Consider the following 14,972-nt stretch of genomic DNA (forward strand, 5'->3'; position numbering starts at 1 on the left):
CCCATCGGGATACCAGGAAAACTCCCAGTGGGCCCAGGTGTCAGTGGGTCTAACCATTTGGCCTATTTTATTCTCTATTTCTTGATGGTAAAAAAAGAGGCTTAATAGTGGAAGAATAAAGTATAGTAAGTAGAGACAAAAGACCAGGAGACAGGGGCGTAACTACAGAGGAAGCAGACCCTGCAGTTGCAGGGGGGCCCAGGAGGTATAGGGGGCCCTATGAGGCCCAAATAATGAGCAATATCAGTGTATACTGGTAAAATAGGACAACCTTTGTATATGTTGGGGGCCCTAAAATTAATTTGCTGCAGGGCCCAGTAATATCTAGTTACGCCACTGCTAGGAGAATAAAGAGCTTGTCTGAGGAGAGGAGGAATAATAGTTAGGAAAGTGGGTTCACTGTTTAAGGTTTTGTGGTGGGCCCCTGGCATCCCAGTCCGACACTGGTGGGGGATCAGTGAAAGGGTTTTACAGTAAAAGGGAAATGTATCTGTCATTAACATAAACCAAAATCCTTCTTCTGTGTTAGTGACCCGAGTGAGTTTAATTCCTAATTATTTCCCCAGGCTGGTGTGAGGAGCTCCTGCATTGCTGCCCACCAGCGCTTACACAATTGAGCCCTTTTGCACTAGAAAAGCTGAATTTTCTGTTAAAAAAAGGAAAATTGTCGCTTGAAGTCAACAGGAGCATCTTTTTAGCGTGAGTCAAATATGGCACTTTTCATTCACTACTGTCAGGAGACAGTGGCATTTTATCTGTCACGATTTGCTGTCATATGGTGGACAATTCCTTCCCCTAGAAATCTGTGCCAGGGGGTGCTGAGAGCTATAGTTGTACAACAGCTGGATATTAAAATAGAAATAATAGAACGCCGTATGTAACCTGTGGCCTCACCACTAAAAACTGCCCCAGATGGATTAGTTGTGATTATATTTAATTCCAAATCATGCAAACAGGACATTTGTGATTATATCTGTCTTTATATTTATCTTCTTATATGGATATTTATAACCTGTAGCACCTGGTCTGTATCTGCTTCAGCAAATGCTCCGCACACTTTCCCATATCCCACAGTGGCCCACATATAGAGGAATATGGGTAGTAGGGGCCCAGTCTGTTTCCTCTCTGCTTCCTCTCTGCTTCCTCTCTTTAGGGGGGCCACAGGGGGTGTATGTGATTTGTTGTGGTTTTGCACATTGTGGGGTACCTGTGATTTCATCCAGGCCAGTGGCACCCAAAATGTTTTTGTTTTTTTGCATGGAGGCCTGGGAGCCAAAACTTATGCCACTGTACATATATATATATATTTGTCTATACACTGTCCATATATATATATATGTATATACACTGTCCATATATTTATATTTGTCTATACACTGTCCATATATATATATATGTATATACACTGTCCATATATTTATATTTGTCTATACACTGTCCATATTTATATATTTGTATATACACTGTCCATATATATATATATGTATATACACTGTCCATATATTTATATTTGTCTATACACTGTCCATATATATATATATGTATATACACTGTCCATATATTTATATTTGTCTATACACTGTCCATATATATATATATATGTATATACACTGTCCATATATTTATATTTGTCTATACACTGTCCATATTTATATATTTGTATATACACTGTCCATATATATATATGTATATAAATAGATTTCTACAAGTGGAACGTGGATTGGCAGAGGGAGGGTTAAGGCTCAGCGGCAGGACACACAACACTTTACTGATTTTTCTGCTCAAATTGATTCTCAGTGAAGAAATCGGAGGCTGCTGAATAATGGAGGAGGCCAGTGTATACGTCAGTGAGTGGCTCATATGGGCCAAGCTGAGGGCAGGGGCTCAAATCCTCGTTACTCACAAGAGGAAAATCACCAAGTGTCACTCAGCTGGAAACCTGATGGAATTGCCCCCCCCATTCTGCCACTCAGAGCTGAAAATGTTCTTGGACAGGGGGGGGGGGCACACAATGAAATGTGTATCTATTGGAGGATCTGGAACTGGGCCCTCACCCCCAACATATAATGAATGTCGAGGGGCTCTCACATTACTGTGTATGAAATGTTCTTTCAAGGGGGGGGCTTCACACTACTGATTATATCCAAATATATTTATGTTGCCCTCACTAACCTCAAATATCTGATCACATGACCCATTGCAGTCTCCCCCCTTTCTCCTTCGCTGCTCCTTCCCCCTTGGGATCCCCAAATCCCTCTGAAACCCCCCCCCCCTTACCTATTGCTGCACCTGCCCAGTACCTGATTCTTAGTGGGACATTAACCATGTGAGAGGCAGGAAAATGGGGCAATCTTTTTTTTTATTGCACTTTGCCCCCTGCCTTTCAGCCCTATGGAATTGCCGCTGCCCCTCCCATTCTGTTTCACAAAGATCTGTGTGTCCCCAGGAATCCAGTTCTGCCCCCATTCAGCACAATGTGGGGCCACTTAGTTGGGGGCTTATCAACTATTTTCAGCACAAATTCCATCTGCGTAACAAATCGTATGGCATAGTTTGCCTTGAAATAGCTGATTTCTTATGCAAGTTATACTGATATTGAGCCATGTCATGTGTGTAACCATTTCCCTTTCCCTCCTACAGCCTGTCCCCCTGGCACCTACAAGCCCCCCGAATCACCAATTAGCCGCTGCCTTCCCTGCCCAACAAACAGCAACACCATAACCTCGGGGGCACTGAGCTGTATATGTAACAAGGGGTTTTACCGCATCCCAGACGAGAACCCACAATCCCCCTGTACTGGTGAGTCTTCAGCACACAATGCTGCTATGTAACGGCTTCAGTCATTCTGGCTATTGCCTATAAGGGATACACCTGTATTCTGGGTATTGGCTATAAGGGATACACCTGTATTCTGGGTATTGGCCATCCCACAATAGTAAAGAATGCACGTATAGTCTAGATATTGCTTGTCCCTCAGCAATCATGGATAGACCCATAGTTTAGGCACTGTCTGCCTCTTCATTAGCAAAACTGTTATAACACATAAAAAAACACAGAAATGTTTTCAAACCTGCCAAATTTTGTAAAATGGACATGAAAAATTCGCAGCCCTATGCACTCCAAATCTTTTTGTCCCACTATCTATTTCTAAAATACTGAGAGGTGTTACTGGGACATTAGTCAACTGAGGTCTGGGGGAAAGGGACCCTGAACTCCCTGACCCTAATAAAAATACCATGGACTCTGCTTAGTATCAGAATGAATTATGTCTCAAATGAATGTACAGCAAGTAATAACAACTGTTAGTTAGGAGATAGAACACTTCAGTGACTTCTAATATCCTTCTCATTTACAGTAGGGGGTACATTATCAATTATAATACATGAGTGATACTCAGAGTTCCCTGTATAACTCAGCCTGCAGCCTTGTGCCTTTATATGGTCACAGAACAACCCCTCAGTGACTTCTAATATCCTTATCATTTACAGTAGGGGGTACATTATCCCTTATAATACATGAGTGATACTCAGAGTTCCCTGTATAACTCAGCCTGCAGCCTTGTGCCTTTATATGGTCACAGAACAACCCCTCAGTGACTTCTAATATCCTTATCATTTACAGTAGGGGGTACATTATCCCTTATAATACATGAGTGATACTCAGAGTTCCCTGTATAACTCAGCCTGCAGCCTTGTGCCTTTATATGGTCACAGAACAACCCCTCAGTGACTTCTAATATCCTTATCATTTACAGTAGGGGGTACATTATCCCTTATAATACATGAGTGATACTCAGAGTTCCCTGTATAACTCAGCCTGCAGCCTTGTGTCTTTATATGGTCACAGAACAACCCCTCAGTGACTTCTAATATCCTTATCATTTACAGTAGGGGGTACATTATCCCTTATAATACATGAGTGATACTCAGAGTTCCCTGTATAACTCAGCCTGCAGCCTTGTGCCTTTATATGGTCACAGAACAACCCCTCAGTGACTTCTAATATCCTTATCATTTACAGTAGGGGGTACATTATCCCTTATAATACATGAGTGATACTCAGAGTTCCCTGTATAACTCAGCCTGCAGCCTTGTGTCTTTATATGGTCACAGAACAACCCCTCAGTGACTTCTAATATCCTTATCATTTACAGTAGGGGATAAAGTAACATGCCTTATAATACATCGTGGTCTCTTTGTCAGGCCCGGATTTGTGGGAAAGCCATCTAGGCCCGGGCCTAGGGTGGCAGGATTTTAGGGGGGCGGCATGCTGCCCAACCACACCCACATTGGTTCAAAAACACTGGGGATGAGCAGGAGGTACAATCTACATGAAAATTTGCATGAATAAAGGGTAGGGGACAGGGGGGACAAACGGCAGTGGGCCTAGGGGCGCCCGCTATGTAAATCCGGCCCTGCTCTTTGTTGGATAATAAGTGTACATCTTGATATTGTGATATTTTTCATGAAAGATGAATTACAGAACACACTTCAATCATGTCGTTGCTCAGTGAGAAAATGTTTTGCAGCCTATAAACAAATAGACCCAACTAATGAAAGGACGGTTGGCATTCAGACCATTTATTGGGGGGTCTCCCAGTCTCTTGACCTAACTCTGTGAGTAGCCACAAAGGCATTTTCCACCCCAGGTTTTTCTCACACAATCACACAGAGCTGTAGCCATTCCTTCCCTTCTAGAATAGAGTCTTAAAGGGCCACAACGAATGAGATAAGTTGAACTGAACAAAGAACACAGATATACAAACAAAATCGAATGTCAGCTCAGATGTATTAGGTGTTCATGGTTCTGAAAACACCTGGTGGGGCTTCTCTAATTTCTACCTTGATTCTTGGCCAGACACCCCTCCAGGAGCAGTGCACTCCCCCCACCCCCCATAAAGGGGCTTATGTTGTAGTGTTTGAGCAGCCAGAGGGGCACATGGGTGTGGGCACCAGTGTTGGCAGAAATGGTACAATATAGACTATACCTGGAATATAAAGGAGGCTCAGGGCTGGAGGAAAGAACCTGACTCTGGTTCTGTTGGATCATTTCCAGATTATGTTTCACCTTCATTCTCTGCACTTTGATTTATGCGTTGGCAATGCCAGTGAAGGGTGAATAACTGCCACTTCCCCACCCACATGTCCATTGCCAGAGGAACCAGGAATATATTTGTATAATGGGAAGGGCACACGGAGACACACTCAGATCCTTAGGGAACGGGGGCGGGGTAGGTGTTTTTCCCTGTGATTAGATCTCAGTTTTACTGGATTAAAGGGAAAGTGAAGCCTTATGCTCACTGTAAATTCAGAACAAAGAATTTGTGTTGCAAATGCATTCTGCCCAATAATGGGATATAAAAAAGAAGAGAAAAAGCAAAAGCATTTCTTAATGACTGTAACTTCTTCTGGTTTTTAGAGCAATTGCGGGAGAATATATTTGCAATGAATCCAATTAGTTCTCACCCTTTAACATCAATGTGGGATGCATAGCTCTAATGGATCAGCACTCGTAATAAATACAGTGAGTCTAGAAATACATTGTGTCTATAAATACAGTGAGCCTATAAATATAGTGTCCCGATAAATACAGTGAGTCTAGAAATACATTGTGTCTATAAATACAGTGAGCCCATAAATACAGTGTCCCTCTAAATACAATGTCCCTATAAATACAGTGAGCCTATAAATATAGTGTCCCTATAAATACAATGAGCCCATAAATACAGTGTCCCTATAAATACAGTGTCCCTATAAATAGTGTCCCTATAAATACAGTGTCCCGTTAAATAGTGTCCCTATAAATACAGTGTCCCTATAAATACAGTGTCCCTATAAATAGTGTCCCTATAAATACAGTGTCCCTATAAATAGTGTCCCTATAAATACAGTGAGCCTATAAATACAGTGTCCCTATAAATACAATGAGCCCATAAATAAATATGGTGAGCATATAAATATAGTGAGCCTATAAATACAGTCAAAATACAAATACAGTGTCCCTATAAATACGGTGTCCCTATAAATACAGTGAGCCTATAAATACAGTCAGAATATAAATACAGTGTCCCTATAAATACGGTGTCCCTATAAATACAGTGAGACTATAAATACAGTCAGAATATAAATACAGTGTCTCTTTAAATACAGTATCCTTATAAATACAGTCAGAATATAAATACAGTGTCCCTATAAATACGGTGTCCCTAAAATACAGTGAGACTATAAATACAGTCAGAATATAAATAGTGTCCCTATAAATACGGTGTCCCTAAAATACAGTGAGACTATAAATACAGTCAGAATATAAATACAGTGTCTCTTTAAATACAGTATCCTTATAAATACAGTCAGAATATAAATACAGTGTCCCTATAAATACGGTGTCCCTAAAATACAGTGAGACTATAAATACAGTCAGAATATAAATAGTGTCCCTATAAATACGGTGTCCCTAAAATACAGTGAGACTATAAATACAGTCAGAATATAAATACAGTGAGACTATAAATATGGTGAGCATATAAACACAGTGAGCCTATAAATACAGTCAAAATACAAATACAGTGTCCCTATAAATACGGTGTCCCTATAAATACAGTGTCCCTATAAATACAGTGAGACTATAAATACAGTCAGAATATAAATACATTGTCTCTTTAAATACAGTATCCTTATAAATACAGTCAGAATATAAATACAGTGTCCCTATAAATACAGTGTCCCTAAAATACAGTGAGACTATAAATACAGTCAGAATATAAATACAGTGAGACTATAAATACAATGAAACTATAAATACAATGAGACTATAAATACAGTGAGCATATAAATATAGTGTGCGTAGAAATACATTGAGCTTCTATATATAACGAGCCTATAAATACAAGCAGAAGTGGTGGGTAGAATGGGCAAAAGGAAAGCTTTGGACCAAAACCGACTGCAAAACACGTGAAAGGGAACATACATGTAATATGTAGTTGCGCTGTATATGTGTTCAGTTTATTATCCCTCCTCCCTTTCAGGACCTCCCTCTGCGCCATGGGATTTGAACTACGAGGTGATTGGCCCTGGAGCAGTTTCTGTCAGCTGGAGGGTCCCCAAGGAGCTGGGAGGGCGCACAGAGGTGATGTACTCAGTGGCCTGTAAGGAGTGTTTGGGGGGGCACTGCCTGAGATGTGGAGATGGAGTCACTTTCAGACCCAGCCAAGTGGGGCTCATTCACACCAAGGTGCACCTGTCTGGGCTCCTGTCTGGGGTGGCTTATACCCTCGAGGTCCAGGCGGTCAACCAAGTGTCAGAGCTGAGCCCTGAGCAACCCAAGCACTCGTCTCTGAACCTCAGTATCAGCCAATCAGGTGAGTGGGTGCTGTGTGTGTGGGGGGGCAACACAGACCCCTGAACCATACAGCCATTTATAGAGGGGTACAGGCAGATTTCATTATTTCCTATGTCAATCCAAATATTATTGTCTTTGTTGTTTGCCCCACGTGAGGCAATTCAAGTGCAATTAACCCTAATTAAAGAGCAAGTAGTTACATGGGGGCACTGGTTTTTCCATGCACTGCTATTCACTAAGTGCCCACAAAGTATATGGAAAACATGTGGGTAATGGGCAGAAGTACAAGATTAGCCGCCAAATTTGTTAGCCCCTATGTGGACTGGCAGCTACAGTTCTGTTTGTTTGGCAGTAAATCTGCTTTTTATGCACCAACACTTGTCTCCAAGTCTGGAATTCAAATATAAACTCCTGCTTTGAGGCCACTGGGAGCAAAATCCAAGGGTCTGGGGAGCAACATGTTACTCACGAGCTACTGGTTGGGGATCACTGTAGTGAAGAAAAAGTAGGGGAGACACTGAAAGGGAACATAAGGAAGTGATAGGGGTGGTAGGACTAATACAGTAAAGGAATAGGAGGGAGAGTGAAAGGGAACATAAGGAAGTGATACTTTACAGAAAGGGGGGTAGATACAGGGATCAGACTCCCAGCAGGGGTGGTAGGACTATTACAGTAAAGGAATAGGAGGGAGAGTGAAAGGGAACATAAGGAAGTGATACTTTACAGAAAGGGGGATAGATACAGGGAACAGACTCCCAGCAGAGGTGGTAGGACTAATACAGTAAAGGAATAGGGGGGAGAGTGAAAGGGAACATAAGGGAGTGATATTTTACAGAAAGGGGGATAGATACAGGGATCAGACTCCCAGCAGGGGTGGGACTAATACAGTAAAGGAATAGGAGGGAGAGTGAAAGGGAACATAAGGAAGTGATACTTTACAGAAAGAAGGATATATAAAGGGAACAGACTCCCAGCAGGGGTGGTAGGACTAATACAGTAAAGGAATAGGAGGGAGAGTGAAAGGGAACATAAGGAAGTGATACTTTACAGAAAGGGGGGTAGATACAGGGAACAGACTCCCAGAAGGGGTGGTGGGACTAATACAGTAAAGGAATAGGAGGGAGAGTGAAAGGGAACATAAGGAAGTGATACTTTACAGAAAGGAGATAGATACAGGGGAACAGACTCCCAGCAGGGGTGGTAGGACTAATACAGTAAAGGAATAGGAGGGAGAGTGAAAGGGAACATAAGGAAGTGATACTTTACAGAAAGGGGGTAGATACAGGGAACAGACTCCCAGCAGGGGTGGTAGGACTAATACAGTAAAGGAATAGGAGGGAGAGTGAAAGGGAACATAAGGAAGTGATACTTTACAGAAAGGGGGGTAGATACAGGGAACAGACTCCCAGCAGGGGTGGTAGGACTAATACAGTAAAGGAATAGGAGGGAGAGTGAAAGGGAATATAAGGAAGTGATACTTTACAGAAAGGGGGATAGATACAGGGAACAGACTCCCAGCAGGGGTGGTAGGACTAATACAGTAAAGGAATAGGAGGGAGAGTGAAAGGGAACATAAGGAAGTGATACTTTACAGAAAGGAGATAGATACAGGGAACAGACTCCCAGCAGGGGTGGTAGGACTAATACAGTAAAGGAATAGGAGGGAGAGTGAAAGGGAACATAAGGAAGTGATACTTTACAGAAAGAAGGATATATAAAGGGAACAGACTCCCAGCAGGGGTGGTAGGACTAATACAGTAAAGGAATAGGAGGGAGAGTGAAAGGGAACATAAGGAAGTGATACTTTACAGAAAGGGGGGTAGATACAGGGAACAGACTCCCAGAAGGGGTGGTGGGACTAATACAGTAAAGGAATAGGAGGGAGAGTGAAAGGGAACATAAGGAAGTGATACTTTACAGAAAGGAGATAGATACAGGGAACAGACTCCCAGCAGGGGTGGTAGGACTAATACAGTAAAGGAATAGGAGGGAGAGTGAAAGGGAACATAAGGAAGTGATACTTTACAGAAAGGGGGGTAGATACAGGGAACAGACTCCCAGCAGGGGTGGTAGGACTAATACAGTAAAGGAATAGGAGGGAGAGTGAAAGGGAACATAAGGAAGTGATACTTTACAGAAAGAAGGATATATAAAGGGAACAGACTCCCAGCAGGGGTGGTAGGACTAATACAGTAAAGGAATAGGAGGGAGAGTGAAAGGGAACATAAGGAAGTGATACTTTACAGAAAGGGGGGTAGATACAGGGAACAGACTCCCAGAAGGGGTGGTGGGACTAATACAGTAAAGGAATAGGAGGGAGAGTGAAAGGGAACATAAGGAAGTGATACTTTACAGAAAGGAGATAGATACAGGGAACAGACTCCCAGCAGGGGTGGTAGGACTAATACAGTAAAGGAATAGGAGGGAGAGTGAAAGGGAACATAAGGAAGTGATACTTTACAGAAAGGGGGGTAGATACAGGGAACAGACTCCCAGCAGGGGTGGTAGGACTAATACAGTAAAGGAATAGGAGGGAGAGTGAAAGGGAACATAAGGAAGTGATACTTTACAGAAAGGGGGGTAGATACAGGGAACAGACTCCCAGCAGGGGTGGTAGGACTAATACAGTAAAGGAATAGGAGGGAGAGTGAAAGGGAATATAAGGAAGTGATACTTTACAGAAAGGGGGATAGATACAGGGAACAGACTCCCAGCAGGGGTGGTAGGACTAATACAGTAAAGGAATAGGAGGGAGAGTGAAAGGGAACATAAGGAAGTGATACTTTACAGAAAGGAGATAGATACAGGGAACAGACTCCCAGCAGGGGTGGTAGGACTAATACAGTAAAGGAATAGGAGGGAGAGTGAAAGGGAACATAAGGAAGTGATACTTTACAGAAAGGAGATAGATACAGGGAACAGACTCCCAGCAGGGGTGGTAGGACTAATACAGTAAAGGAATAGGAGGGAGAGTGAAAGGGAACATAAGGAAGTGATACTTTACAGAAAGGGGGGTAGATACAGGGATCAGACTCCCAGCAGGGGTGGTAGGACTAATACAGTAAAGGAATAGGAGGGACAGTGAAAGGAAACAAAAGGAAGTGATACTTTACAGAAAGGGAGATAGATACAGGGAACAGACTCCCAGCAGGGGTGGTCGGACTAATACAGTAAAGGAATAGGAGGGACAGTGAAAGGGAATATAAGGAAGTGATACTTTACAGAAAGGGGGATAGAGACAGGGAACAGATTCCCAGCAGGGGTGGTGGGACTAATACAGGAGGGGAATTAGAGCAGGAAAGCTGTGTGCCTACCCCGGGGCTCTGAATTCTCAGTGAATGTCTCTGTGCATAATGACTTGCTATGTTCTGGGTTTTAAGGGTCTCGGTGGTGATGAGGTGACCTAAATTCAGAGTGACAGCTCCGGCCAAGCGTCCCTTTCCCTGAGTCACATGTCCCTGTTGCGAGCGCATCTGTGCATCTAGGACTTGCTGTTGGAGAATAATCTCTTCAATCTCTTCCTTTCTATTTTTATCCAACCCCCCCCCCCAGTTCCGTCGGCAGTTCCCATCATTCACCAGGTGAGCCGATCCAAACAGAGCATCACCCTCACATGGCCGGAACCTGACCAGCCCAATGGCAAAATCCTGGATTATCAGCTTTGTTACAGGGAAAAGGTACCAACACCCTCTGACCCACAGCCATCGTGTAGAATTCCTCACCTTCACTCTAACATGTTCCATGAACCATATGCCAGACTGGTGGGCAGTGTAATGTATATATTAGATCAAGGTATAGATGGGCCCAGTTACACCAGGATAGAGGCAGTGTAATGTATGTAAGATACCCCTTTAGCTCAGGGTATAGATGGGCCCAGTTACCCCAGGATAGAGGTACAATAATGTATGTAAGATACCCCATTAGCTCAGGATATAGATGGGCCCAGTTACCCCAGGATAGAGGCAGTGTAATGTATGTAAGATACCCCATTAGCTCAGGGTATAGATGGGCCCAGTTGCCCCAGGACAGAGGTACAATAATGTATGTAAGATACCCCATTAGCTCAGGATATAGATGGGCCCAGTTACCCCAGGATAGAGGCAGTGTAATGTATGTAAGATACCCCATTAGCTCAGGGTATAGATGGGCCCAGTTACCCCAGGATAGAGGTACAATAATGTATGTAAGATACCCCATTAGCTCAGGATATAGATGGGCCCAGTTACCCCAGGATAGAGGCAGTGTAATGTATGTAAGATACCCCATTAGCTCAGGGTATAGATGGGCCCAGTTACCCCAGGATAGAGGTACATCATTGGCCGCTGCCTGTAACGACTGAAGCAAGTGACTATTGTCCTGATGATCATGTGACCTGTCTGCAGGGTGACGAGGGCGAGTCCCTTTATCTGATCACTGAAACCAACACAGCGACCATTGGAGGCCTGAACCCCGGAGCCATTTATTCCTTCCAGGTCAGAGCACGGACTGAGGGGGGCTACGGAGCTTTCAGTGGGAATATGTACTTCCAGACACTGCTTGGGGGTAAGTGTCCCAGTGTGAGTGATTGTGGGGTAACTGGATAGTGGGACGTGGGGAGAACAAAACACAATTGTGACACCATTTATACATCAAATCTGTTGGGCCCCTGCTGAAACCTCAGTATTAGGGTTGGGTAAATAAAGGCAAAGTGGAGCATCCTGATAAATTCAGCAACTGGACTCCATGTACTGACATATCTCTCTATTAAGGTTATTGTATTAGGCCAAGGGAAACTGCGTATTAGGGTCCCTGTGTATTAGGGAGAGGGAATCTGTATTTTAGGGTCCCTGTGTATTAGGGTCCCTGTGTATTGGGGTGACTAATGCTGGTTCCTTCTCTGTGCAGGTTCGGAGCAGTCAGAGCACAAAGTGGACAAACTTCCTCTAATCGTTGGGTCCTGTCTGGGAGTCTTGGCCTTTATTGGCCTCTCTCTTGTTCTCTTCTTAATTCTGTTCTTTAAAAGGTGCCACTTCCACATTCGACTCCTTCCCTTCCATTCCCCAAATTCTTTCAATGGCCCCAAACACAGTGAGATAAGTGAGTGGCGGGGGCAGGAGATAAAGGAGAATCAGTTCCTACTTACTGGTATTTGCTTCTCCTGGTCTGTAACATGGCACAGGGCACCAGTGGGACTTACCCAAAAATACAGAATTAGGGAGGAAAAGTGAATGTGCAGCGGTTACAGCAGTTAATCCATAAACCAGTGCATGTTACTAATGTGCCCAAAATAAACCCCCACCATAACTAACTGCAGCTGCTGAGAACTTTGAAATACTGTCATGGGGATTTACTTCAAAACACATCAGTTAATAGTGCTGCTCCAGAAGAATTCTGATCTGAAATCTATTTCTCAAAAGAGCAAACACATTTTTTTATATTTAATTTTGAAATTAAGCACAATAGGGGGGGGGGGGGGCGCAGAAAGCCAACGCAGACTGCAAAGGGGCCAGGATCATCCCTGGAGAAGGGGGGGGGGGGCTCCTCAGTGTAACGGGACAGTAAAATCGGATCAGATAAAGTCGATGGTGCAGTTTGTTCATCAACATCCGTCATTCAATGCATTTCAATGGGGAAAAAATGGGTGGGACACCAGAGATTTTATCCCGTTGGATGGAGACACAACGTTCCCACAGGCACATCAGATCCGTCCCATTATATTGTGACCCATGTGACTTGTAGATCTGATCTGTCAAACACCTTCTACTAAATCTCCCATTGACTTTAGCCCTACGTTTATCCTGAGTGACCAGGGAAGCCTGTAGGGTGTGTCAGAAGAAGGTGAAGCTCAGAGATGTTTATGTGGGTATCAGGATTAGTGGGGTATGAACCCTCTGTCCCCCCTTTTCTCTGTCCCATGGTACTGACCCGTTTTCCCTTGTGTTACAGTAAGAGACGGGAGAGCCCCTATACAGACAGACTGCAGCATTATATCACCTCTAGGGGTAAGTAGGGCGCATGTTGCTCTAATTCTTCTTGTTACCCCAAGTGCCCCCCTGAGGCATCTGCAGACAGAGGGTCTCACTCAGTCAGACCTTCCTTCCAGCACAGATCTGGGATTGTTATTTCTATGCTAAAGGCCATCCCCAGAACCCTACAAATTGAATTGGGGGGTGATCTTTATCACTGGACAAAAAAGTCAATGAGATAAATCTGGTATGTGAACTGCTTTCCAGTCCTGCCTTTCTTCTACCCTACTGACCCCCATCCTAATTCCCATCAATCCAGTCACCCACACCCCATAGAGTCACCACTTATCCCCACTTCTCTCCAGTCACCCCCATTCCAGTGTTACCCACATACCCTATACCTACAGTAGTTCCTTCAGCTCCCCCATTCCAGTGACCCCCAATCTTATCCCCCACCCCAAGTACTAAAATACAGCAGAACTCTCCCCGATTTGCTCATCAGCCACATTATAGGGAAGAACATAAAATGTAACTTCAGAGACCCCTCCCCAGGAGATGCTGAAATGAACTCTCATTTGCCTTCAGGTTTGGGGGTGAAATATTATATTGACCCTTCCACCTATGAGGACCCCACAGAGGCGGTTCATGAATTCGCTCGTGAGATTGATGTGACATTTGTGAAGATTGAGGAGGTGATTGGTTCAGGTACGGGTTATGGGTCACTGCCCCTCCCCCATCATCTGACTCTTGTACTGGTTTCTATCCTGCCTCTGTATTGTGGGCTCACTCACACATATTAGGCTTCTGTATAGATACAAAGTTGGAGCAAAGACAACGAGTCCAGAGAGGCAGTGATGGGGTTCAGCACCCCTTCTATGTTTGTCCTGCAGGAGACTTCGGGGAGCTGTGTCGGGGGCGTCTGTGCCTCCCGGGTAAAAGAGAGATGGTCGTGTGTATTCGCACTTTGCGCACTGGGAGTGGAGAGAAGGAACGGAGGGAGTTCCTGAGTGAGGCGAGCATCATGGGACAATTTGATCACCCCAATGTGCTGCATCTGGAGGGGGCTGTGACGCGGAGCCGTCCAATCATGATCCTCACAGAACACATGGAGAATGGGGCACTGGATGCCTTTCTGAGGGTGAGCGGAGTGGAGAGTGGGTGAATTGCAATTAGATTGCAAGCCTCATCAAGTGGAGAACAGTCCAATTAGATTGCAAGCCTCATCTAGTGGAGAACAGTCCAATTAGATTGCAAGCCTCATCTAGTGGAGAACAGTCCAATTAGATTGCAAAAAAGTTCAGTTTAAGGGGTGAAAGGCAATGGCACTGGCCTAGTTATACGCCAGCAATTAGTCCAATATAGAAAAAACGGCAATACCTTAGTATGCTGCAACAGGAGTGATCCCAATTTTTTGGGAACACCTGTCCCTTCCTCAGTGATTGCAAGCCTCATCTAGTGGAGAACAGTCCAATTAGATTGCAAGCCTCATCTAGTGGAGAACAGTCCAATTAGATTGCAAGCCTCATCTAGTGGAGAACAGTCCAATTAGATTGCAAGCCTCATCTAGTGGTGAACAGTCCAATTAGATTGCAAGCCTCAGCTAGTGGAGAACAGTCCAATTAGATTGCAAGCCTCATCTAGTGGTGAACAGTCCAATTAGATTGCAAGCCTCATCTAGTGGAGAACAGT

The 14,972-nt window shown here is 44.0% G+C and overlaps 1 protein-coding gene across 2 annotated transcripts in view; it reads left to right on the forward strand.

Moving 5' to 3' along the window:
* LOC108695684 (ephrin type-B receptor 5) overlaps positions 1-14,972 on the forward strand; it is a 29,928-nt gene that overhangs the window by 7,267 nt on the left and 7,689 nt on the right. The window contains exons 4-11 of one of the 2 annotated variants that reach the window (XM_041570076.1): positions 2,641-2,799; positions 7,025-7,357; positions 10,891-11,015; positions 11,721-11,880; positions 12,223-12,340; positions 13,264-13,319; positions 13,869-13,988; positions 14,174-14,421. In XM_041570076.1, coding sequence (XP_041426010.1) covers positions 2,641-2,799; positions 7,025-7,357; positions 10,891-11,015; positions 11,721-11,880; positions 12,223-12,340; positions 13,264-13,319; positions 13,869-13,988; positions 14,174-14,421 — 1,319 coding nt within the window. The remainder of the gene's footprint in view (positions 1-2,640; positions 2,800-7,024; positions 7,358-10,890; positions 11,016-11,720; positions 11,881-12,222; positions 12,341-13,263; positions 13,320-13,868; positions 13,989-14,173; positions 14,422-14,972) is intronic. The other variant, XM_041570077.1, reaches the window with a different exon arrangement.

This window comes from Xenopus laevis, chromosome 7L (assembly GCF_017654675.1).
Source record: "Xenopus laevis strain J_2021 chromosome 7L, Xenopus_laevis_v10.1, whole genome shotgun sequence".
Classification (NCBI taxonomy): Eukaryota; Metazoa; Chordata; class Amphibia; order Anura; family Pipidae; genus Xenopus; species Xenopus laevis.